The sequence below is a fragment of the Scylla paramamosain genome, chromosome 19 (genome assembly GCF_035594125.1).
Source record: "Scylla paramamosain isolate STU-SP2022 chromosome 19, ASM3559412v1, whole genome shotgun sequence".
Classification (NCBI taxonomy): Eukaryota; Metazoa; Arthropoda; class Malacostraca; order Decapoda; family Portunidae; genus Scylla; species Scylla paramamosain.
The window spans coordinates 17884253-17910458 of record NC_087169.1 but is presented as its reverse complement, the minus strand read 5'-3'; the positions used below and the strand labels follow the sequence as shown (position 1 = coordinate 17910458).

The following is a 26206-nucleotide window of genomic DNA, read 5'->3' as shown; positions in this document are numbered from 1 at the left end:
TAAACAAGATGTCTCCATGATGAACTGTGTTCAGTTATGGTGTGTGTGTGTGTGTGTGTGTGTGTATACACAATTTGTACTGTACACGGGGCTCAGAGCTCCTTCCCATAGAGGAGCTCCACCCCACCAACAAGTCTCTAGCTGGCTGCCTCTTGGTGCTCACCATGTACAAGAATGACGGTGAGCCGTGTAGGACTGGTGAGTGTCCTCAGGGCAGCCCAGATACCCTAGTGTGTCATCCATGATTCAAAAACCAATGAATGGTACCCAACATCATCAAGCTCTCCCCTCCTCCAGTAGTTATTTACAGACTGGCATGTTTCTCATTCTGGTCACTCTTCATAACATACAAGTGAACTTAGACTTGTGTGCAAGTGGTCTTCAGAACATTTTAATGTTAGTATTCCACATACAACCACCAAATACCTACATTTATCTGTCCATCTTTATTTGATGCTGTTCCCAAGTTCTCCTCCAGGGAATGGCCAACTCGTACAGAAAAATTTCTTATTCCTGTCCTTCCGTTTCCCTCTTTGCTTGCCCTAATGCCTTCTCTCAACCCTTTCATGTATTCTGGCACTATGTCCTCCCATTTCACTGTACTTGTCTTACCTGTATACACTTGTGTAGTCATTTTACATAATGATTGCCTTTGCTGTCACTACCATGACCAGTATGCCCCATATAGTAGCATTGATTATACTTCCACTTTGATGCCAGACTCAGACTGAAGTATTGATAACCTTTACAATCCATGTGAGCCCTTGCATATAAGCAAATCTGTCTTCTTAAGCTCTTCTGAAGTCTGTACATGTATCATGGGGCCGCATCCTGACAAATGAAACTCGTGGATGTTGCTTTTTTTTATGTATGTAAAAAGATAATGCCATTCCAGAAAAGAGAAAAGAAATACAGTAAAATCCCTCTTATCCGGCATCAACGGAACTGCCGACATGCCAGATACTTGAATATTGCCAGATACTTGAATAGAAGTGAAATTATGTCCACAATCACCACCCTACACTCACGCATCTTACCATAACAAAGATCAGCTGATCTTAATCAGCAGCTGATCTGATCAGCTGCTTAAGTGTAAGCACAACACGCTTCCTCTTTTCTACAACTTTAGGCATGATGAAGGTGTCAGGCAATAAACAGTGCACACGCGGAACTGAGTCACTGAGTAAACACAGTGCAGTGGGCTGCGGGTGGCGCGAAGCAGTGTGCTCTGATGGCGAGGGGACAAAGTATGACTCGCGCGGGAATTTTAATCGATTTTATGAGTACACATTGATTTTTTATTGATTTTAAGGCTCGGGGAAAAATGTGCCAGATACTTGAAGCTGCCGGATACTTGAATGCTGGATAAGAGGGATTTTACTGTACTTTTAACTTAGTTTTCAGTCATAACATCATTGTATAAATGACAACTAAGTCTGCAAATTATTTCAATTCTAATTTCATTCCTGGGAGTGGGAGACAGCTGAAGGGACATTGCATTCATACTTTCCAGTTTGGTTCTTGCCAAAATTGGTATACAGCTGTATTAGTGTCACTTAGCATTCACATGGGTTATTGTTGATGAAAATTATTAAAACTATTAGTTCATCTTTTAAGTAGCTAGCAGTAAAAGAAATACATGAGTAAATGTTAAGTACTCAATAAAAATAGAAATACCCAGTCCCTGTCATCATAATTATTTAGTAAGATCACCCAACCATCTTTCCCTCACACATTACAACTTGCACCTTTCCAGCCGGGGACTTAGAAGCCAACATAACTCTTGCTGTCAAGCCAACCTCTCATGCCAACGAGTCTTCAGGTGGCCAGTTTCCCTCCCATGGCAGGTCTCCCAATGAGGTGAGCCCTGGCAGGGAGTTTGTCAGGGGCTCTGCACATGGCTCTGGTGAGTGCACACCAGCTTCTCTTTTAGTAGAATTATAAGATTGTTAATGTACATAATAACTAGAGCTTCATTTTGTTGGCCTATTAATCCAGTTTGTAGGAACTTGAATGTGGCCCAATGCTTGTGAATGTAAATGTTGTTTTGCAGTTTTTTATAAGTATTAACTATTAACAATTATTAATGAAATCTAAATATTTGTTATGTCCTCTAAAAACTTATATCCTTTATAGAGCAGATATACATTTGTCCTATTGTATGAGAATGCTAAATAATTGGTATGCACAAATATCACTTCTATACAGTACATAGAGCAATATATTATGGTGACATGGATGATTCTTCTTGTACCATGTGTGTTAATTAGACCACAAAAACTGTTGCTTGTATATGTTGCAAATAACCTACACACAACACAAGTAGGATTAGAATAATAATGTGTGGGGGTTACATAAATCTTTGGTTCATTGGTGACCTCTTCTTATCCTTCCAGAAGCAGAGTGGCCAGTGAGGAAGACCAAGTCCAACAAGGGATCCCGAGGCAGGAGACGCAAGGGTCGGCGCCGGAACAAGGGCACCAAGGGACACAGAGGCTCCCAGGGACAGGGCAGCACAGAGTCTGAGACAGCCCACCAGGATGCCATGCCTCCCCACAGCCAGCTGGAGCAATTCAGAGAGGGACCATTCAAGGTGATTGTGTGTTGGGTTTGAGGGGTGGAGTGCTGCTTAGTTAAAAAAAAGTCTCCATATGAAGGACGTATAGTGTGTTGCAGTGCCTGAGAAAGAGAAGGGATGGAGGGAATTGGAGATTGATAAGGATGGTGGGTGGACAGGATTGTATGGACTGTAACAAGTAAAGACTTCTGTTGCAGCTGCTCACTGCAATACAAAAAAAATTAACAGTGCCAAAAGTAATAAGCTACTACAAGAAAGTAGGATATTAAGAAATATAGTTTTGCAATTTCTATCCAATTAAAGATTGGAGGTGACTGTAGAACAAGTAAAGACATCTCAGAATGATTAGTGATTTAAAGAAGGGTGAACCAAATAGTAGTCTGAGATAAAGATTAGATTACACTTGAGAATTTTCTTGGCTTCCATACTTAACTTCACATTAACAAGATATTTTAGTAATATGTACATTACTAATAGAATACTGCAAAATTATTTATACTTACAGTACTTTCAACAGCCCCTCTGGATTTTTATAATTACATACTTCCATTGTTAATACTATATTACTAACTATTTTATGCTCTAGTATATAATCTTATGTCTCTTTCTTGCTTTCTTAATTCCTTGGAATTGTTTTTCATTATGTCTTGATTGTGTGTTATCTTTCTAACAGCATTCAAATTTAATAATTACTAACCAACTTGTTTTCCTTATATTCCCCACTCCCTTTCCTCTTCCTCTCCCCTTTATTCTCCCTCTCCTCCTCCCACCCTCACCACCCTCATAGGCATCTAGCAAAAACATGCACACAGTAGAGGTGAGTAGCAGTGAGGCAACTAACACATATGATGCCCCCATCTGGCGTTCCACCCCCAAGCAGGACTACGTGTATGCCACCATCAACCATGGTGGCTGGCCTCTCACTGGCCGACCGCGCCACAGCTCCACCTCCAAGGGCACCAGAGAGGAAAGGCCTCCTGTGTATGGGACCGTCAATCTCCACAGGTTGGTGAAATGAAAGTTCAAGTTTGCTGTCTATTCCCTTCTTTAAAGGGAAGAATGTGATAAAGGCAGAATGTGATGAATTAATTCCTTATTTTTTTGTCTGTAAATTGCATTATTACTCTCAGCAGATGTGATGTTGAAAAATAGTGATGTAGGAATGGTTATGATCAGTTAAGACTATATATGTAAGGTTTTTTCCTGTCCATTCCCTTGTACCACATTGCTCATAAAGCAAAATGTGATAAATAAATAATGATATTCATCCTGTAAAATTACATCAATAAGGTAATGTTGAAAAAGTCATGCAGGAATTATTGTGAGGTGCAAGACTTGTATACATCAACAGTAAGACATGTCAGCTGACTGCAGTGTGTCTTCCTTCCTCAGTAATACTTCACGGATCACCAGTGAGGAGAACCAAATAGTGTATGGCACAGTTCGGCACAACATGCTGCCAGGGACAGAGCACTCCAGAAGAAGAAAATGGGAAGACGGGACGCAGATCTTTGAGGTGAGATTTAGTCCTCCAATAGTTGCTTTTCTAATGCATAATCTTTCCCAATCTCCTGTTGAAGAAGACATGAAAACAGCAAAAGAACATTTAAGAGACTTTTGGTGAAAGATAATGTGTATCAGTTTGCTAATCTTTCCAGTACACTAGTTCAGTAATTTTATGCAGAATTTCATCTCAAGTACTATGCAGCAAAATTTTCAAGTATTTAAAGTAACAACATTTTTAACAGGGAAACTCTAACTATATTGAAAAGGAATCAGATGCTTACCCTGACTACACAAGGCCTGAGTCATCCGAGGTAAGTGCACATTGTGTTGGTGCATGTGGTGTGTCTCATCTCTGTAGGAGTGTAGGTGTTCTTCAGCAGACCTCTTGTGTTCCAGCCAGGCAGGATATATTTCACTGTGAGCAATGAAAGTGTAATGTTGGGTCGTCTTTTTTGTAGAAGACGTATCCATGACGTAAATGTTAATGTTGCAGAGTAATTGTTATTGTTTTTTTGTGCTTGATTTTGAATAGTTAAGGTCAATATTTTCATACTTGTACTTTCATCAGATTGGTTTCTGAATTGTTTGTCAGCAAATTTTGTGGCTCTGCAGGGTTAGGTATTGTCTTGGAACACACCTTTCTTGAATGGTTTGTCTCAAATACTCAAAACGCTTGCTTTACCTACACACTTTTACATGGAAAATACTCTGCCTTTTTGCCTTTACAGGATCATTTCAGCTTTTGAATCCCTGAACAATGGTATTTCTGTTTCTAAGCAGCTGTTGTTTTATCTATGACACACAAAGCTTTACTTCTTCATATACCTTCAAGGTATCATTTTTCCTTGGATTCCTCAATACTATTACCACAGAGCTTACTTCTCAGTACTGGACATATCCCATAAAGCTACACCCTTTTGTAGTATGTATTTTATCTGCAATGTTATGCTTTACCTTGTGGGTGAGTGTTTTTTATCTATTTTTACCTAGTGATCTTTTTGTACAGTTTTCTTTAAAGTTGTGGTTCCAGAGTGACCTCCACTTGACTTGCTTCCCTCTCTTATTGTGCCCTTCTCTCACTGCATGGTATTCCTCTTCCACCCCTTCCCCATCCAGAACCACCTTCCCTCCTCCTCCTGGTCACGTCCCAGGCTGGGGTCTCAGTTCCACCACAGCCATGGTGACACCCAGAGCCCTGGTCACGACACAGACCGAAGACCCAATCCTACCTCCGATAGTTCTCCCACTGTGCACTCCACCTCTACCACTTCCACCACCACCACCACCACCACCTTGGACCACCATGGTCATCAGCACCACCACCACAACCACCACCACAACAACCACCATCTCCACCGCACCCCCACTGGCACCCCTCAAAGGCGCCATGGAGTCTCCCTTTCCCTGACCCCAGCACCCCCCAACACCAGCTCTGGAGGTTCCCGCACTGTTCCTCCCTTCCAGAAGCTTCTTTCCAACTTGGAGGTGAGGCCTGGGAGGATTTGAGGGGCCTGCACATGCTAGCTTCATGAAATTAACTGCCCCATCCTCAATAAGGAAAAAACAAGCATTAATTTCATGGATAAAATTTTATCCAAGTTACACTTAACCACTGCATAATATGAGGAATAAGCCTACCTTATACATTTACTTGTATTCCAACTCCTGCACTGGAATGGGCAAGATGTATGAACCACAACAATTAGGGACTTCATCTACATCACATTAATCAAGCTGCTTCAAGGATAAACACATCAAAATAGAATGACTTGCATACTAACTAGGATTTACCTTCAATCTTTGTTGAGTCCAGAATGAGGCATTTTGACTGTCTTTGCAAGTCTTTTGTAAAGGTTTCCAACAATAACTCCCATGGTGCTGCCCCTCTTAATACTAGTGTATATTGCATGTCTTTTAATAAGCCTTATTCTAATGAACGCTTTGTATGTGTGCAGTTCCGGAAAATCCACTGCTAGCAATTTAGTCTGGTGCTTATGGGCATTCCTCTATGTTGGGAGCTTTGCTACTGCTGTCTGCTTGCATGTGTAACTGTTTGCTCTAGGGTTGAACAAAAAAACTCCTGTTATACATTCACCTACTTATTTTTAGGTTGTTTCTGAAGTGTTATTTGCAGGACTAGTTTATAACTGCCAGGCTCATGTATTGCAGTTTACCCATCCATAGCTTTGATGAGGTTTTGAATTTTTATTTTCACATGTATATTAATACAACAGAGGCTTCATTTCACAGGGCGAATCTAAAAAAAATTGGTCCGTAATTTTATTAGGTGTGAAGACAAAAGGTAATATTTGATTGATGATATTTGATTGAAAAATGTTTAATATTTTGCTTTTCAGTGTGAAAATTCAAGACTGGCAACTTCATATATTACAATAATTGTCAGATAAAAGAAAAATTTTGCTTGCTTTACAGATTGATGATCATGTATATTAGAAAAAATGTAACAAAGAAGCTTGCTTTCACCACTCATGATTGTACTAATTGTGTACTACAGTGTGTGCAAATTACAAAATATCAACTAGATAGTGAAGCATACTGATGATTGACAAATTCTTATGATCACCATAAGCAGTTGGTATAATAAAAATCTTAATTCTTAATGCAGTCATCAAAGTTACTGAGCAAGCACCTGTCACCACCAGCAACACATTACCCATCATGTGGCATTTTGCTGAGTCCGCCACTTTCTTTGCACATTTCATTTTTACCATGAATAAATATTTTTCATGTATTTTAAAGGACCTTAAGTGTATGGTATATGGTTTAATTTCATTTCATTTTAACTTAAGGAGACTAAATCCTACAGCAAAGTATCACATGATATGCCACCTCTAGCTGTATCTCAAGTATTTTGCTGCTCATCCATAAGATTGTATGCATCGAGTTGTAGTATAAGAAGATTAACAAAGGAATGCCAGGCAAGAATACTGAAAAAACTTGTTCTTGTAGCTTTACTGATAGACAGCATGAAGTGTTGTTTAATTTTCATTATAGTAGAGTATCATGCAGTTTTTTCTTTCCATGAATGTTCATAAATGGTCTGTGAAATGTGCACATTTCTAAGCAAGAGGAATGAGACGAGTGTGGGAAGTGAGGAGTATTTGCATGAAAGGCACAGCTGGGTATCTCGAGTCAGTACCACACCCTTGGAGGGAAAGAGTCATCATTATTAAGAATAGATGCTGCAGAGGGCATGAACATAATTTTCACATTCAAAACACAACCAACCTTAGAAGTAAGAGATGTTATGAACAAGAGGACTAGTAATATGTTTAGGATTTCCCTCCTTGCTTCACGTTTGATTTCACTAATGTGGACACAGAGCTTCCTTCCGGCCTCCCTCCAGGGCACCATCAGCTCCCGGGGTGCCAGGCACATGGACTCTCCCATGGACGAGTTCAACAACAGGATGTCGTCTCATGGGTTTGTGCAGGATGACAACACAACACGAGACCCACATGGCAAAGGAGACATTCTGGGCAAAGGTGAAGCAAGATATGCTGATTTGTCTCTTCATTAGGAACCTTTTCTTCATATCTTTGCTGCACTTGCATGCATATATTGAATATTGTGGTGAGAGGGATTACAGCTAAAGTTAATTTGTATTACTCTCAGGAACAAGAGACTCACTGGAGTTTGAGTGGCAGATGACTAATTGGTCTGAGTGTTCTCAGACCTGTGGCTTCACCAGCAGCAGCAGCGGCTACCAGGTCAGTGACAAATATTTTCTTTAAAACAGAATCTAACCTGCTCTGGTTCCATTTCTTTAAGATGTTTTCTCATTTTGTTTTCAGAATGGTGCATAATACATTTCAAAATTATATTTATGGTTTCTGAGAATTGAAATTATCGTCGTGGTTTCTGAGAAAACTTAATTTCCAAACTTTTCTTTAAGGATAACTGCAAATATTTAGTGGAAGGCATTCATTTTTGGCCAAAACATTATAGGTGAGGTCCATCCAGTGCCTTGCCAGAGTGAAGAATGTGACATCACCAGTGGATGGTGCCCTCTGTGTAGATGCTGGCCTGGAGGCACCAGTCACCATCCAGCGGTGCGGCTTCACAGAATGCCCACAGTGGCACTTTGGGGGGTGGTCAGAGTGCGAATCCTCTCGCTGCTTCACCCTCCACTATGGTAAGCCTGAGCCTTGGGGTGAAAAGTGTGTATGAACTACATGCATCTTGTCTGGATGGTTACATAAAATTGATCACCTGAAGTATATATATCACATCAAGCCACTTTTCTATTTAACTGCTTTACCTCAGCCTACCAGCGGCGGGAGGTGGTGTGTAAGCTGCACAATGGCACCATTGTCAGCAACCTGCAGTGTGACAACCGGACGCGGCCTCGGCACCGACAGGAGTGCTACAACTACCAGTGTTCAGGAGTGTGGCGCGTCGGTGACTGGTCAGAGGTGAGGATGCTTTAACTAAGGCTGCTATAACTGTGATTATTAAACACTATTCTTTGAAAGACATCATTAGTGGTAATATGTTTTGTTCACACCCCTTTTTCCTAAACTCTTCATCAGTTAATTTTAGGCCCTAAGCTTCGTACTGTAACATTACATGTGCAGTGTTATGCCATCTTTTCTGTTAAAAATTGTCCCACTTCTTGATAATGCAAGCCCAAGGCCTCAGTGTGGTGCATGGTGCTAAGTGGGTCTAAGTACTCAAAGGTGATATGGTTTGAGCATTAGGTGAAATTATTCTGTACCTTCTCAATAGTTGATCCCAATAGTAAACAAAGATTTCTCCACACACTTCACACAGACCAAATCAGCAGCAGTAATCATCAACTGTACAGTAATTTACAAAAACTTGATCATTAAAATCTTACTTTAGTGATTGGAAGCTGTGCAGAAATTTCACTTTCTGCTCAGGGCTCTTTATCCTGTTTAATGCACAGATGTGCATTTTTCATAAGGCAATGCACCATGCTTGGACCTCAGGTTCTGAATGCCAGAAAGTAGGAGTGATGGTCTCATAAAACAGACAGCACACCACTGCACATACCTTCTTAATTAAGATTATCAAATGCACTTAGAAGATATACCACAAACCAATTAAGATTATCAAATAATGCATTCAGAAGAAACTATACCACAACCCAGCAGTTAGTTACTAACAAATAACTAGACTCTCATGTGAGACATCTTGATTTCATTGCATTGAGTCACATGTGGCAAACTAACATGCATTATTATTTTACTACAACTGTATCCACACCATGGAAAAGCTGCATGGGCTACTTCTGGCAGCATAAGTTCTCACACATTGCTTTAAATGACAAAAACAAAGTTTTAATTATGCTTGTCTGGAGACATGTGCTTTCTTATCAAGTGCCTCTGCCCTTACTGCTCCTGCAGCTTTGAGTAACACTTATTTGCAAGTGCAAGTTTTATGAGAGACATATACAAGTGAAGCTAATATAGTTAGAGCAATTGTTACAAATTAAGGCCCAGTAATATGGAAATGTCAGCTAGCTAATTGGTGTTTATCAAGTGACAATAAGGATTCAGCAGAGCATGACATAATTCTTGTTGACTACGTATGACTTGATGCGATCACATCAAGATTCGCTGACTGTATATTTATTTCTTTTCCTAGCTCTACTAACATTTCATTCAGTAACAGCTGGTATCCTGTGGTGTGGTAATGGCAATCATTAAATACTTTCATTTGAATAAGGTTCAAAAACTGTTTAATAATATTGTGAGTGTGTGCGCACCACCATGCTCACCCCTCTCCTTCCTCTAGTCAGAGCTCTAATCTCAAACAATTTGCTCCCTTTATTGCAACAATTTATCATCATAAAGGTAAGTCAGCATAAAGAGGTCTGAGCTGTACATCATGTTTCCACACCTCTTTCATTTGATTGATCCTTTGGTGAATATATGTAGCCAAATCCCTGGCACAAAACAGTCACACAGCTAAGGTGGCAGCCACCTACACCTCACATGACATGACCAACACAGCCCTATTAACTGCAGTGACTTGACTGGGTTTAAGAACTGAATTGCTAAAGTATAAAAGGAGCAAGATGCTTGAGGTCAAGGTGTGGAGAGAGGAGAGTGGTGGTGATGGTGGCACTGCACATGCACTTACAACCTGATTAAAAACATTTTAATGATTGCCACTGTCTACTTTTAATAAACATATGATGTTATTATTATATTTAATGTGCAGGAGTGTGGGCCTGAACAATCAACGAACATTTACAATACCTGTTGCAGTGCACCGCCCCGTGTGGTGGGCAGGGATATCGCACACGTCTTCTTCAGTGTGTGTGGAATGGGACCAAGAAAGCTGCTGGGAATGCCTGCAGGGAACTGCCACGTCCTGAGGTGGTCCGCTGGTGCAATGGTGACCCCTGCCCAGACCTCAGTATGTAATGTGAAGTGCTGGTCACCAAGTCAGGAACTCGGGCCAAGAGAGGTCGCCAGGTAGAGTGGTGCTGCCGGAGATGTGCATGGTTCAGTTCACGCCACATTCACAGCCATTTGCGACTTTCTAATGGTGAAATTAACTGCTTCCAAATTTTAAAAATTTCTAAGTTTAACAGTCCCAAAATGGTCTAACCACTAATAAATATAACCTAGAAATTAGGAATGTGAGAGGAACAGCTTTGAAATATTAACTCATCTGTACATATTTCCACAATTACTAAAATAATTACTAAGGGTAGAGGAAATAACACTTGTGGCTTAATGTTATGATTTGAAACGTGACTTCAAATCACATGACACTAAGCCTCACCATCTCACAACACTAACCACCAAGGTACTGATATACCTTAAGGTGAAGGGACTTAATGCCCTCTCCCTCTGTATATAACCTCACTTCGCAGAAGGCACAATATGTATCCTGGTGGAAAATTCAACTAACTGTCTCCTTCCTGGGTGAGGCATCCTTTTCCATAAAAAAAATTGGAGATCTTCCAAAGTGAAGAGGTGCCTTAGAGATTTGCTGGGCCTTGTGATGCAACTCAATTGCCTTGGTAAGAATGTTTCAATCATAACCTGTAACTATAATGACAGCTCAGTCTAATTTTTAGAGGGAGCAAGATATTACATAAACAAAACAGTAAAAAATGCTATATTAACACAATCCTTATTGTATATGGACAGTTTTTTTCAAGGGACTGAAATTCAAGACCAGCATCAAAAATTCATCGCAAAAAAAAAAAAAAAAAAGCAGCATTCACATTCTTCTAGGGTTTGGGCTTTTCACAATGCTTTACAAGCTACAAGAAAGGTTCAATGATCTTAGCAGCACCCAACAATGCACCTAATTGACATAACTTTCATATTTTGTACATATGTCAATATATATATATATATATATATACATATATATTATATGCACCATCATAGACATAGTGATATCATAGAATGATTATAGAAATGCTGTAGTTTTGCTTGGACTGATATCCAAACAAGTTTAGATAAGTGCTTGGGAAAGAGTGTACAAGAAAGTGTACACTAAAGAGAAGGGGGTGAACTTTTTATAACACAGTCCTTGGCTTTATCCAATAGCCAATAGCTAGACTAGTAACCATGCCCGCTCCATGGTGGTAGCATGTGCTTGCCTGGATGACCCGCTCACTCAATGCAATCAGCAGCTCACACTTTCACATGTCTATAACATCACAAGAAATGTATACTGACAGAGCTGATTGTGTTTTGTTCCCTTGTGCCTGCTTAATCATAGATGTAAGATGATAACAGTGACCATGAATCCATTCATGTCAAATTTAATATCCTATTGTATTTTATATTCCATATTATTATATCCAGAGGTGAATTTAAGTGGATGGACACATTAGGGGTTCGAGCCTATGGTGTGTGACTGTGGTAAGTAAATATTTATGATGCTCTGTGAGACAAAATTTGAAGAGCAGCAGCAATGATTTGGCTGGGTAAAGGCACTACACCACAAGGAAATTCAAGTGACCTAAAATCAGTTAAACAATTCTTTTAAGTTTGTCATACCTGAGATAGGAGTTGTCTTCCCACACAGGTGAAGACGACAGCCAGGAAGTGAAGGGTTGTCGCGATCGAAGCAAATACTGCAACATTGTCAAGAGGATGAACATGTGTCGCATCCAGAGTTACCAACGGCAGTGTTGTCGATCCTGTCCTCCCTAGCACGCTCCTTCTGCTCCCCCATCCCTGAGCAGCAGTACTGGTGAGGCAACCCCTACCTCTGCAGTACCCACCAGCCAGGGCACCACAAGCACCACGCCCCAGCCCTGCGCCCCTCGGCCAACGCCAGAACGGGGCCAATTCATCCACTTTACTCTGGGGATAAGCGAAGAATGTTGAGTTTCAAGCCACAAATGGTATCATGAGAGAAAAAAAAAACAAAAAACAAAAAAAAAACAGGCAGTGTTGAATGGCTATCATTTAGCTTTAATGATGTTAATTCCCTTACAAAGGACGATGGAACAGTGATTAATGTGACCTTAGCTTTAATGATGTTAATTCTTTATTGTAGTGTACTGGATTATGGAAGTTATTTGACTTAGCTTTAATGTTACCGCTGGCTAATGATTCTGAACAGTGAGGTGCTACAAGACTCATTATGCCTCCATGTGTCACCACAAATATTAGATGCAAGTTGACCATGGCTTGACAAACAGAAAGCAGCATTTATAGATAAGTGAATGGTACATTATAGGAGGAGAGGGCTTGGTGGGCGTTTCTTTTAAAGTACCTTTTATGATGTGGAAGTGCACCATGTAAATATAATTTAAATACGTACATCAATTGGTAGAAATAAGGAAGCAACAACAGGAGGCAATCATCTCTGTCCAGTAGCTATAGGGTTGTTGTGTACATGACCTAGGTTATTAGTTTAATATATTTTTTAAATTTTATATTTAAAACAAAGGAAAATAAGGACTCGACAATTATATTTTGCATAATACTAAAAAGCTGAATGCTATAAACATTACAATTCTATTCAATATGCTCTTAAAATATGGAGGTATTGCTTCATTATTTGATGTAACTGCTAAATTTTGTTTTAATGACTGGCTTAATAAGACAAGCCGTGCAGTACCTTGTGTAGGAAGCCCCGGTACTCCTGCCACACCTGCCTGCCAGGTTTGACATGCAGGTGGCAGAGTGGACTGAGCTGCATTTGTGACCAAAATAGCATTTCATGGATCTCAGCTGAAAGAAATGGAAAAAGACAAATTAAAACATAATACTATACATTAAAGCATGTGATATTTTTGTCCTTTTTCTTTTTAAAAATCTCCAATGACAAAATTATATTTTTGTTTTTAAAAATCTCTAATAACAAAATTGTATTCTTGTGTTTCATCAAATAAATTGTGGGTCCAAGTGTTAAAACCAAATTTGGTGCATGAAGTAAAGTACTACTGGCCGAGATACATATTTCATGAGATTGTATTTGATGGTGGTTCTTGAAAAACGTGACTTCTGTGAGGATAGGTCAAGTGCACTTAAATAAAAGTTTAACATTGTACTCATTTCTGGAGTTTTCCAAAAAGACAATTTTAAGGACACAAATATATCTTTATATTTCTGAAGGACTTACGGCATCCCCCTGTTGCATGACTACTGTTATTAACCATACCCCCCCAAAAAAATAAAGTACATAATAGCAGTCATTTAGCAGGTGAGTGGCCCTGCACTAGTCTGATGGGAGAGTAAGAGTGAATGAGAGTGTGAGAGAAAGAGCAAAAGTGAGTGCTTCAGGAGATCTTGAGGCTAAGGGGACTGGGGATGCAGTTCCCTGCCTAGCCGAAGCACAAATTAGCTAGGGAGATATAATGATGAAGCTGCCGTAAGATGGCACTAGCAGCGTGCTTCAGTAATGCTAGGTAATACGGTTTAGATCAGTGTTTTACGAGTCCCCTTGTGTTGTAGAGCAATAACACTAATCATACATGTACAGTAGGTATATCTTTATGTAACACATTGTAACATATGCATATGTCATATATATATAGACTAGAGTAAGGTGGCAGCAGCAGCAAACAGTTAATGGGTTGTTGTACCATATGGTTTCCTTTGCATTTTCTGCAATGCTGGTTCACCACCCAATCTGCATCATACAAGGAACTTGGTCTTGTGGTGATAAGTGATATGTGGAACTGCTCGCTCAGTGTTCACCTGTGTACTGTAACTACCAATGTACTGGTTGTCAAGCTGATGGGAACTCACCATGGGACTCCATCAACAGTAAAAAATTAATGAAACAAAGTAGGAGACATGTTCAATACTTTAATTTCTCTTGCAATATTTAATTACTCTGAGTTGTTTGTATGTAATGTCCAAGTATTGCCATATTATTAAGCATTTACTCTACAGATATAACAGAAGACATATTGTATGCAAATTATGTATGGATAACAAAAAAATGTACAAATACCAAACTTGCTGCACTTGACCACCTATTCTAAATAAAATCTTAACGGAAATGTGGAGAAACACCTCAGTGACAAGCATTATTCCACTTCTTACCACAGGACCAAGATGTAGTCCTACTACCTCACATTCAGTAGTTGGGTGACACCAGACTCTGCTACAGAACCCACCAAGGAGGGCATCGCAACTCAAAAGTGCACAACATAAGAATGACAAGGTGGAGCAGTAAACCAAACCAATCCTTTGCCGGTCTAAATACTTAGAAATATAACGATTCACCTTTTCAACATCCTGTCAATTTCACAGCTCACTTAAGTAAATGAATTGCTTAGTAATAAAATGTATGATTGTTTAGTTGGAGAACATAAACAATGAATAACTGTAACAATGATCACAAAGAGAATGATCATATCAGTCAGGTGCTGCACCGTGGATCTGGCAATACAAACTATACTATATTCAAAACTAAATTTGACCTCACTTAACTCTTTGTGTGTGGTGCTGTTCCTCATGAAGGTGGGCCATGAGAACACAATCTGTCATTCTGCATGGGAGTGTCACCCCAACACCATAAGTCACTATCTAGGCTGAAATAGGTTGTCATATTCTCTTATGCGCATGAATACGCAATATTTTGATCAATGTTTCTTGCAATGCTTCAGCTTATGTATCTCAATTTGGCAACAGATGCAAGAAGCAACTTAAGGCTTACCTCAGCCTCTGGCGGCTTTCTGGAATAACTCCATTGGTTGTTTACTTTCACAGAATCTTCAACATTAGCTCTTTGCTCCTTGGAACACGGGACAGCAGTAGAGTCAGGAGTAGCATCAGCCTCTGCAGTCATAAAATAGCTTTAGCTGATTTTGCCCATAACTGCCAGTGTGTGTGTGTGTGTGTGTGTGTGTGTATCTGCATATGTGTGTTTGTTTCTCCGGCTCATTCTTTGCCAGTATCTCCCAATTAAGAAATAGAAACAATGAGAAAATATACATATGTATGTGTAACTTACTGTATCCTAAAACTAGTATGCAGATGCTATATATTTTCTTTCTCTTTTGATATGACTGGCTAGTACATGATGAGGCTGAACCGAGGGGTTTCTGATAACCTGATTCATTCCCACATGTATGTGCCACACAATTGTATTAGCAGTGATGATAAACCAAGGCAATGGTATGGTTTACATAGGAATGAAGTTTGGGTCTGACATCCTTACTTCCACTAATAAACTGGAGAACTAGTAATGTTACCTTTTTTGCTGCAAGTGTCAGCGTATGAAGGCATGCAAGGTAATGAGTGGTCTTGAATCTCTTTTATTGTGTGTTGACTGTTTTGAACATTATTCTGCCTTAACAATATGTATAGAAATATCCAGCTGTCATAATAGAGCATTTACTTTAGAGAACATATTGTGAAGTGGTTAGATTTTTGTGGTTCTAAATAAGAGTTTGTCACCTTTAACATGAGCAGCAGATACAGTCGTGTAAGGAAAATGTTGAGAACAAAGGCACTACAGTCAGGATCAATAGTTCAGTGATACAGAACACTTGCTTCCACTGTGATTAGTGTTTTCCCTCAATCTCAAGTTCTCAGATCAATTAAGAATCTATCGGAGGGTCTAAAACTAAGGGAGAAACACTAAACGTAGCAGAAGTGAGTGCAGATTACACAACTTGCAATCCCAACTGTACAACTGCCAAAACCTGTGCACATATAAATGGATATGGTAAATTTCAGCCATCAGCTCATTATAATTACCAGCTGTCACCCAAGAGGCACCATCATTTGACTGTAAATGTTGATTCAGTGATGAGGATTTAATCATTATGCTTTTTTTTTTCCTTTTCACATGTACAGCCATGTCATAATATGCCTTGTGTTCTCAGTATGGCATCTGTAGACCGTGTGAAGATGTCCTGAAGGAAATACACACAATATATATACGTATATGCATGTAACACGTACTAACATACATAATTTATTTTGAATATGCAGAATAATTTATTTGCCCATTGAGACTTTTGAGTACAAACTTAACTAATATGAGCCTATGTTACATATTATCGATTGAGGCTTGAGGATTTTTTGTTCTATGAATTTTTATGTAATGACTGACAGTATTAGACAGATAGAAGAGCTGAGGACTATCTTATAAGGTGTAGTAATTATTTTTTACCATGAATGCCAATGAAGATGTGCATTCCTTTAGGCTAGGAAAGAAATATTTATACTGCAACAAGGCCTCCCATCAATATATCTGATAGAGCATAATAGAAGTAAGTCTGCAAATTTTCCTTCCCCAAGAATCTCACATTATGGATCAGGGAGTTCCTAACCCTTTGACTGTTAAGGCCGTGGCACCTGCTACTGAGTTACCCTTCATGATGTTAGGGATAAATGATAAAACCTTTGAATTACTCAATCACCTCTTTGCTGTCAGTGGTATCGTTTGATATACTGTTAACTTGTACCAGATCAATTTAATAAGCTTGAGAAGAACCCACAGCAGCCAAAGGATTAAGACTGAATGAAGGAAGGTTGGGTACATGCAGAATGTTGACACTCCTTCCTTGGCTGATTAAATATTCCCTATTAACCTTTTTATTGTGTGGTTATGAGACTTCTCTTATTGATACCAAGCTACATTTAACTGAATACTCTATTACACACATGCACTGTAATGTGGATAAGGTTCAAAGTGTAACATGAATCACTGAAAACCAATTCTGTCCCACAACATTCCACTGTTATAAAAGAAATTCATTGGTCAAACAAATAAAAAGGAAGGTGAACATGAGATGCATTCAATGATCTTGTATAGCAAACATATTCATCACGAGTCAGCTGAACCATGCACAAATAGACACTCTGAACCATAAGCTGCTAAGTTTTGATACCTCAACAAATCAGCAACATGCACATGAAGCAATTTTCTTTAGAGTCTGTTAACCAACTGGGAACCTGTACATACTTATTTGTCTGTTGAAAGTAGCAGTGTTTGTCCCCCAGGTCTCCTCAAGTAACTCCTCACTACATTATCCTTTGCATTTCAATAATGTTTTGGTTTTGCTGCCTCAACTACACCTCAACTTCTGCCTCAAGGTCACTGCCTCACCTTACAGATTTGTACCTTGGGGTTAACAATAGAGTTCAGAAACCCACACAGTAAGAAGTTGGTATTTCTCCAAAGAAATATTCCTTGTACAATATATAAGTTTGCCACATGAAAAAAATAGAATAGCAATACTTGAGCGAGTTTTAAAATGTGTACCTATTTCACCCAGAATGTTATCTGGATTCATTAATACATCAAACCCTATTCAAGTAACCTGTGTGCATACTTGCTGATGAATATATGAAAACAAAAACAAAAAAAATGTATAATATAATGGTGAAAGTCAAGAGATGATCTGTGAGTCAGCCCATTCCTAAAATTTGCACTTTTGTATCTTTTCTCTCTTGCATCAACTACTTTTGATGTGTTTCACATTTCATTAATCTTATGCATTTATGAATTTTATTACCTATTTATTTTTTATTTACTTGGATGTGTAGCAAATAAACTGTACATATATCACTGTAAGTGCATTGTACAAATAAAGCACTAGATTATGTAAATAATTTATTACTTATCATAGATCCTATGAATCAGGGGGGCTTATTTATGTTTCTTCTATAATTTACTATTTATCACAGATCCTATGAATTAAAGGGGAGGGGAGAGATTTATTCATTAGTTCCTTCTTTGTACAGTAATGAATCACTGATTTCATTCAGGTGTTTCTTTACTGTTGCTTCAATGCCTCAAAGCCTAAACTAATACAATGGAAGTATGAGAGATGAAAACTTTTCTTCACGTGTCAAGTGAATTCATTCTGAGAGGTTAGTTCCATTAACATAAATTATATTTCACACACAAACCAGAAAAGCCACAACCCCTCCAACACTGGGATACACGTCAGGGCATCTCTCATACCTTACTGGGTGACAGAGTTCAGTGGAAAAGTGCAATTTACAGCATTTCATTACTTCTTTAAAAACACATCATCTACTTTCTTGAAGAGCATGAACGGGTCAGAAGTCAATTACAGATGTGAGGAAGGCAGTGGATTATTTCTTGGAATCTGGAATTAGAATGTCAAACCTTCCAGCACACCCCAAGAAATCACCATCCAATAGGACATGTTCAGATGAGTGGACCTGAACAGTGGGATTGTGCATCACTGGAAGCATTTGAAAAGTAAAGCAATAAGTATCCAATTATATGCTGGAGACAAGCACTGGAGATACAATGCTTCCAGGCATGAACATCATTCATTCCTGTTTGTTTGAAATTGTATTATTACTATTATTACACAATTTTATTGTTTGCACACATACATACATAATAAGTATAACACTGGGTTTATTGCACCACGCATTAACTTCCTACTGGCAATGTTGACCTTGCCCACCTTATCACTGACTTGTCATGTGGACATTCACTGGTATCTCTCACAGAATTTGTTCTCTGATTAGCTTAATGTTTATTACTCCGCAAAATATGTCGCTTTTTCAAGTCTTGATAACACAATGAAGGGATCAACAGTGAAATGAATGAGTCGACGTATCCCCGGGATAGCTGGGGAGGGAAGGGAGAGGGAGCCTGCACGCAGCAAAATCCCCGCACACTGCGCATGTGCGAGCAGTCTTACCACGTGATTGGCCGCCACCTCATCAGCTAACCTAACCTAAACCTTACTACCCTGTACCAAATTACTGAATATGGTCTCTTATTTATTATAACACATTAAACATGGCTAGGTTAGGTTAGTCAGGTTAGGTTTGGTTAATTAAGTTATGTTTGGTTGATTAGGTTAATTAGGTTGGGTTACGTTAGGTTAGGTGATGAGAAGATGGCTGCCATTCACGGGGCGAGACTTCTCGTACCAATTACAAGGCGAGATGCTTGCACATGCGCAAAGTGTGCGGGGACTTTACTGCGTGCAGGCGCCCCCTAGCTGGGCCGCGGCCCGCATCCTGCCGGTCTGAGTTACTAGTTATGCATTTTCCCTGCAATGTTACATCAGGCGAGGATCTCTCTCTCTCTCTCTCTCTCTCTCTCTCTCTCTCTCTCTCTCTCTCTCCAGCCAGCGCTAGTGCTTATAAACCCAACCTAAGCTAGCTCCATGATGAAAACGGTAATGTTATTTCAATATCATCCAATATACAGCCGCCCGCGTCAGAATTAAGTCACTTCTGATGGCGCTGGCTGGAGCGCGTGGCAGAATCTTGGCGAGTTGACGCACAGTCACCACGTCAATACACAACTTGAACTACTATTTACACTATCGATATAAACCTTACGTACGGTTCTTCAATTTCAATAAGGAAATGGCCACCCAGCATCAAAGTAACGGCCACATCTGCGTCTTTAGCAGTTTTGGTAGGTAAAGCAACAACTGGCAGGTGTTCCTTCCTCGCCTTCCTGTGTTCGATTCTGGTTGGGATTTCGGAACAAATGTTCGATACTCTCAACGAGTAAGTATATCTCAGGACAGTGCTAGCTCATACCACTTAATTTTTTTTTTTTTTTATTGTTATTTTTTATAATTTATCCTGAATGATTTTTTTTTTCTGCTAGTGTCAGTGATTTTGTTTATACCCAAGGAAAGAAGACTGTCAATCAGGAAATGTACTGTACCTAACCAATCCCATCCATCCACATCACGAGCTACAGTGCCGCCCAAATTGAAACCAAAGCGCACTGTTACAAATTAATAACTTTCCTGAAACCGCTGATCTCTCTTAATGATTTTTCAGGCCTTGACTGATTTAAGAGAGTCGACATCATTACGTAAGCACTGCAGAGAGAGAGAGAGAGAGGTTATCTTGTACTAATACGTATAATTACTTTATTTGCATAATTGTGTAGTACATAATTCTTCTGATTTCGACAAACTCCTTAGATTTTTCAATACAACCATGACATGTACAGCAAAATCAGTTTATTCAAAATCTATGAGAGTTCATTTTCTCCAGGGACTGGCATTTTGCTAACCCGTCGGAACTGACTGTGTACGAGTGGTGAGCTGAACAATGGAGGATGTTACTGAAGTGAGAAGGAATTAATATCCGGCCAGCCACCACTACGCACCTCGCCAGGAGCCGGAGCAGCGAGGATGGTTGCACTCAGTCTGGGTAGTCCCGAGCTTGTCTCACGCAATTTCCCCAGACGACTACGCACTCAACTTTTTTTTTTTTTTCCTTATCTCTCTTGTAAGGTTACATGTATATCAAGGCCCTCGTTACAGGAATTTACAGCTTTTCAAATAACACACAATTAACGTTTTTTTTCTTTTTTCTACGTAAGACTGCAGGAGACAGAGAGGGCCATATTTCACGCAGCAAAGCCGTTACCGTTTCCTCAATTTTCTTACTTTATTTAAAATCCTCGTTCCGAGCTTCTTGCCTTCAATTCACTGGCTGAGTTTAAGATCCCTTGATAGTAATGCAGTTTTGCAAAACGAGTTAAGAAACAAGTTAATGAAAATAAATGAATGAACGAATTAAATAATTAGTAATAATTATAATGGTAACAATAATAGCAATAATAATAGCAATAGTAATAATGGTAATGAATAAACAAATAAAAAGTCACAGCACTAAAGCTGCAACATCTTAATTTCTATACTATAAACAATTATTATTCAGAGACTTGTAATAATATAAGAAAATACAATAAAAATAAAATGACAAAACAAAACAAGGGAAAAATGGATGCTTTTAAGGCACAGTTCACAAACAGCTTACCTACCAAAACGAGCGGTGCAGCACAGCAGGCTTACGGGTTAGGCACTTGGTTTCACGTCACATCCTCAGAAACTCCCACACCGGACGGACAAGAGTGACGGAATTCTGAATGAAGCCCGCCACAATCGGTTTCCTGTAATTCACTTTTCCTAAAAAAATTCCAAGGAAGATTCCCGTCACCCCCCACCCACCAATCAAACATCTAAAATTTATATTTAGGTTGCTCACAACAAATACAAGATTATAAAAAAGTATATTTATTTATTCATTCATATATCGCCCCAAGTTCCAGTCCCATAACAATGGTCCTTTCACAATCTAAAGAATTCCCATCTCCACTCTCGTGCCTCGCCTGCCGAAGCCATCACAGGCCACTTCCTCCAAGTTCCGCTTATATGACATCACACGCAACACTTTGATCTTCACACCCTCAGTTACCTTCAAGAATTGTTTGAGACCTTTTTGAGAAAGGTAGGACGTCTGAAGAGTTACACATTCATAGTGTCCATTCAGTTTTTTCACCACCTGCCCCGCCCACCTGGCTTCCTCATCAGTCACTCCTGCAAGCTTGAGTACCAGTGTATTTCTGAAGTGCAGAGATGAGAGATCGGACGGAGATACAGTATGACTGATATCTAGGAATACCTCAAGATACTTGAGGGACCATTTCCTGGAGGGCATGAATAAAACCTTCGAAAGCCTGTGCTTCTTGATGCTGAGACTCATTTGCACCAGAGCCTCCAGGGACGTAATTCTGACACTGAGGGACTGAAGTGTCGTGGCATGGACCATCTCAGACGAGAAGGCAGGATCTGCGTGACCCACAAACTCCAGTAGAATGTTGTTGGTCAAGAGTGGCACTAGGAGGTTGTCATTTTGGATCTTTTCCCCAACGGTGTGGAACTGGTGCTCAACGAAGACTCTCACTTTTGTTCCATTCATCTTCCCCAACAACTTAATTATATCTTCAAGTTCGGTGCAATCCGTCAACTTCTTTGTATATTGCGTGTAGATGTCCACCTGTGAAGGAGCAGCACGGGTCTGCTTCATCAGATTTCTCTTGGCTTCTATCAGTTCTAAAGGATCCCAAGAGTTTATGACCCATAAGTCCCCCGCCCTGATAATGGAACTGACCATCTCGCAGACTGCAACATCCCCGTCAGCTTCCAGTATCAGTCGGTGTAACACCTGTGGGTCACTGATCTGCGCCTGGATACAACGACACAAGACCGCCTTGATCTCTGTGACCAATGAAGGTGTGAGAGCTCCTTTTAGTTTCAAAAGTCCTGTGGTGTACATAATTACCTCCTGAAACCTTGGCGTGTTGATGTCTTTTAGCAAAGGAAAGAGAGAGCCTGTCTTCACTACCTCCTCACAGACATACAAGGCCGCTAGGAACTCCTCGCTGGAGCTGTGGTGGAAGGAGAAGTTGCACACGGAGGCCGTCAGCGTCTCTTTGGTCTCAGAGTTCAGGAAAGTGGAAAGCACTTGGATTGGGTCAAGACCTTCCCTCTCACAGAACTCCATGAGGTCAACAGTGAGTTCCTGAGTGAGGCAAAGACTCTCTTTAAGCATCATGGTCCAGGCGACCCGACCCAGCTCTATGAGGCAGCGACGGACCTTCAAACTAACTGTGACGCTGTGACCAACTCCGCCTCTCTCCAGCCGCTGCGTCAGCTTTTGCTCCGAAATCTCGTATATCTTAGAGTACAGTCGCGTGGTGGTGTTGACAACAGTAACTTTGAGGTAATCATCACACCACAACACCACCAAGAGGGCGAGGTTAAGGGGTAGAGACAGGTGCGTGCTGAGAGAAGCACACACATTGTTCTTGTAGGCCAGGAATGATCTCGCCTCCTTTATGAAGCGCCTTTTATCAGGATACTTGATGGCAAATACTTTGTTGACAAAGTTCTTCTGATTTTCTAGAGTAAAGCCTTCTATATGAAGGACGACATGTTCTTCAACCATTTTCATTAGTTCTAGGGTAAATTCTGGTCTTGTTGTCACTATAATTGTGCTGTTGGTAAACTTCGTAATAACTTCCTTCAACACGGCACGCCCGAGGCTCGTGGCTTCGTCCATGCCATCAATGACGAACAGAACATTAATTTCCTGCAGCACAGGGATGATATCACTCTCAGTGAACAGTCTGGACGTGTTTTTCAGTAGCTGTTCTCTAAGGAACTGTGCAAGTGATCCGCTAGTAAGCCATCTCATCTCCAAGCCGATGACAATATCCACTGCAGCGAGACCTGTCACCGTGGACGAGTGGCTGCACCACTGGTGGAGGAGATAGCGGTAGAGAGAGGTCTTTCCAGCTCCCATCACCCCACTCACAATCACCAACTGCGGCACAAATCGGTGCTTCAGCTCAGACATATTGATTATGTCATTCATGGGCACCACGGCTCCACTTTCCTGCAGCTTAAGTGAGGTGAAGGTGCTTTCTACGGTAAAGTCCGAAAAGCAACTGTCATTGAGCCACGGACATGGATTGAGAATCTTCCTTCTTAAGTAATTAGCCATTAATTCCTTCCTTCCCTCGCTGATCATCTTGGAAGTCTTCTTTTGCCGGAACTCATCCAAGTCCTCGAGATGTGAGTTTATATCTTCGGACTCTAGTTTCGACGGAAGGTCCCGCAGAACAGCTTCCACTTCAGCAATCATGTTGTTCATAGAAGTTCTCGATTCACCTTCAACCAGTGACCGAGCGCCCTCCAGGATTTCTCGACACAGTTCGCCAAGCTTCATTAACCGTTGCAGTAGCTCTTGCTCGTCCATTTGTAGCTCTTCGTGGCAAACTGCATTCCTCAAATTCTTCAATTCCCGAATGCCCTTCTTGATGGGTTCCACATACGTACCAAGAACATGAGTGAGTAGCTTGAACCACAACGAAACATCACATACAAACTTGTCACTAGCCGGTGACACATTCAGTATTTGCCTTTCAGCAACATTAAAAGTTTTATTGTAAGTGCTGCTGGACCAGTTCAGCTGAGACAGACAATAATTCCGAATGGACATGTTGCCATTGTTGCTCTCGCTCTCAAGGCTCTGGTATATGAGTTTGAATGAGCACTTCAGTACGTTTGTTCCGATTCTATTTACAGCCTTGAAGTACTTGCCGAAGCACAGATCCTGCCTCGTGTACCTCAGACCCTTCAGCTCTACAATGGAAGAGCGGAGAGATTGCATTGTGGCCTGAGGTACTTGGCGCCAGCCTTCACGTGTACATTTATCACATCACATCGGCACTGATAAGTCACTTATATATCCACTTATTTCGAACACGCACAGGCGCACACACCGCACACTATCAGCGATCTGAGGTGGTGTTACGTTGGTAATATCGAAGCAGGGAGTGATATTCAATAAGAGTCGCGTACAGCTACATCAGGGTGGCCTTCCCGGGACGACTGCAAGGCGGGGATGACTGTATGGCTGCAGCGCTGCGACTCTCGTTCTGAAAATGAGTTTTTCTAGCTAGTAAACGAGAACATTATCACGGTGACAAAGGGATTTCTTATATGTGGGATTCAGTGACTCTTCTTATCGGAATTCACCGATAGCATATTTCCTGTCACTGTCCCACGCCCCGCCAGTGTTGGGGGAGTGTGGTGTCAGAGGTTAACTGAAATCTTACAACCAGTAACTGCTATCCTACTGTATGAAAATGTTGTATTTACACTAACGAACATCAAAGTTAATAATCTTTCTCGAGAACATAATGAGGATCATTGTAAGTGATAAAATCAAAATATATCAACAAACCAATGAGTATCAAGACCAACTTGAAACTAGATTAATTTTGAAAGCATGAAAACTGAGCACTTTTTAAATCGTTTTGTGCCTTCAGCCAACTTTCATCACACACAAACAAATTAAATAAACAATACATAGACTCAGGTGGTCAGAACTTCACATCACCGCATTTACACCCACCGCCAGTATACACAACCTTCCTCTCTCTGATTACGTGGCTGGATGTTGTCTCACGCCCAGAGATTACACCATATTATCCGAGGGAGAACGAGCGACACATCACCACTATTGCCGTCACTGTCTGAAGCCTCTGGCCACTCCACCACCTGAGCACGGTGCCACTCTTATCACCATTTCGTATTATCTCATAACTTAGCCAAGGACCCGGTAAATAGCCACTTTTACCCAGCACTCACTTCTGTACGGTTGCACGTCGGTGGGTAGAGGCAGACTGCCTGCTCAACGTGAACTAACTGAAGTTCTGGTGTTCCCCATGAATCATAAGTTTGATACGTAACATCGTGCGTCAGGCAGCGGGAAGCAGGTAGGCATTGGAGAGGAAGGACGGGATGGTAGTGGGGGTGACATTGGCTTGGGGAGTGGCGACAGGGAGGAGCAGGTTGGTGAGAGAAGTGGAAGGGTTAAGAAGACCTGTCAGCGTGGTTGGTTGAAGTCGGCGTTTTAGTCAGCCAGGTACTGCACAACAGACACTGTCGCGCAGGTACGTCCACCATAGCACTGTACGACATGTTGACTACTGCGCCGGGCTTGTCGTGACCTTCACATAGACTGGCTAGAGATAGCATCCCGGCGGAACCCCGTAAATTCAGATTGCACTTCTCCATTCGACTTTTTTTTTTTTTTTTCCATGCAAGTGACAAACTATGTAACCCACTCGATAATGAGACAATGACGTGCTGTACAAGGGTAGAAAGTTTTAAGTGGAATTAAACTGCGATAGTACAGTACTATAAGTCCCAGGCAAAAAGGAAATACCTGGTGATATACAACTGATGCGGTAATAGGGAAGGCAAAGCTGCAAATCACTAAACAGTTACGTCAGATGGTGGATGTGAATTTAAGTACGGAAGCAATGTAGCGACAGCACATCAGAAGACGAGGGGAAGGGCGAAATCTGGAA

At 40.6% G+C, this 26206-nt stretch overlaps 3 protein-coding genes across 21 annotated transcripts in view; 1 reads left to right on the top strand and 2 right to left on the bottom strand.

The window, feature by feature from the left end:
* LOC135109812 (protein madd-4-like) overlaps window positions 1–18126 on the top strand; it is a 58526-nt gene extending 40400 nt beyond the window's left edge. Inside the window, exons 15-26 of one of the 14 annotated variants that reach the window (XR_010272910.1) lie at window positions 1757–1906; window positions 2397–2593; window positions 3459–3583; window positions 3971–4094; window positions 4327–4395; window positions 5201–5569; window positions 7452–7590; window positions 7721–7815; window positions 8054–8240; window positions 8372–8520; window positions 10342–10551; window positions 12128–18126. Coding sequence is in view for 11 of the 14 variants with exons in the window: in XM_064021515.1 (XP_063877585.1) it covers window positions 1757–1906; window positions 2397–2593; window positions 3366–3583; window positions 3971–4094; window positions 4327–4395; window positions 5201–5569; window positions 7428–7590; window positions 7721–7815; window positions 8054–8240; window positions 8372–8520; window positions 10342–10492; window positions 12128–12255 (2000 nt within the window). In the remaining 3 variants the exon portion in view is untranslated. Of the gene's footprint in view, window positions 1–1756; window positions 1907–2396; window positions 2594–3365; window positions 3584–3970; window positions 4095–4326; window positions 4396–5200; window positions 5570–7427; window positions 7591–7720; window positions 7816–8053; window positions 8241–8371; window positions 8521–10341; window positions 10552–12127 lie in introns of all 14 variants that reach the window. The other 13 variants (XR_010272909.1, XM_064021520.1, XM_064021519.1 and 10 more) reach the window with 13 other exon arrangements.
* LOC135109820 (uncharacterized) lies at window positions 3363–21273 on the bottom strand. 5 transcript variants are annotated; one of them, XR_010272915.1, is made up of 8 exons: window positions 19859–21273; window positions 15221–15342; window positions 13172–13284; window positions 12100–12408; window positions 10333–10562; window positions 8367–8510; window positions 4366–8252; window positions 3363–4149 (listed from the first exon to the last, which is right to left on the bottom strand). XR_010272915.1 is itself a non-coding variant. In XM_064021539.1 (7 exons), the coding sequence occupies exons 1-4, from the start codon at window positions 16367–16369 to the stop codon at window positions 12252–12254; spliced, it is 495 nt and encodes a 164-aa protein (XP_063877609.1). In that variant the 5' UTR covers window positions 16370–16407; the 3' UTR covers window positions 6352–8252; window positions 8367–8510; window positions 10333–10562; window positions 12100–12251. The 5 variants fall into 5 exon arrangements, 1 of the variants encoding a protein (XP_063877609.1); XR_010272914.1 differs by having other exon boundaries at window positions 13172–15095; window positions 19859–21272; XR_010272913.1 differs by lacking the exon at window positions 19859–21273 and adding an exon at window positions 18963–19849 and having other exon boundaries at window positions 13172–15095.
* Window positions 21274–21541: 268 nt separating this feature from the next.
* Window positions 21542–25637, bottom strand: LOC135109813 (uncharacterized). 2 transcript variants are annotated; one of them, XM_064021527.1, is made up of 2 exons: window positions 25482–25637; window positions 21542–24766 (listed from the first exon to the last, which is right to left on the bottom strand). In XM_064021527.1, exon 2 carries the CDS (start codon window positions 24496–24498, stop codon window positions 21619–21621), a length of 2880 nt encoding a protein of 959 aa, XP_063877597.1. In that variant the 5' UTR covers window positions 24499–24766; window positions 25482–25637; the 3' UTR covers window positions 21542–21618. The 2 variants fall into 2 exon arrangements, with proteins under 2 accessions (XP_063877597.1, XP_063877598.1); XM_064021528.1 differs by lacking the exon at window positions 25482–25637 and adding an exon at window positions 25246–25468.
* Window positions 25638–26206: the final 569 nt, after the last annotated feature.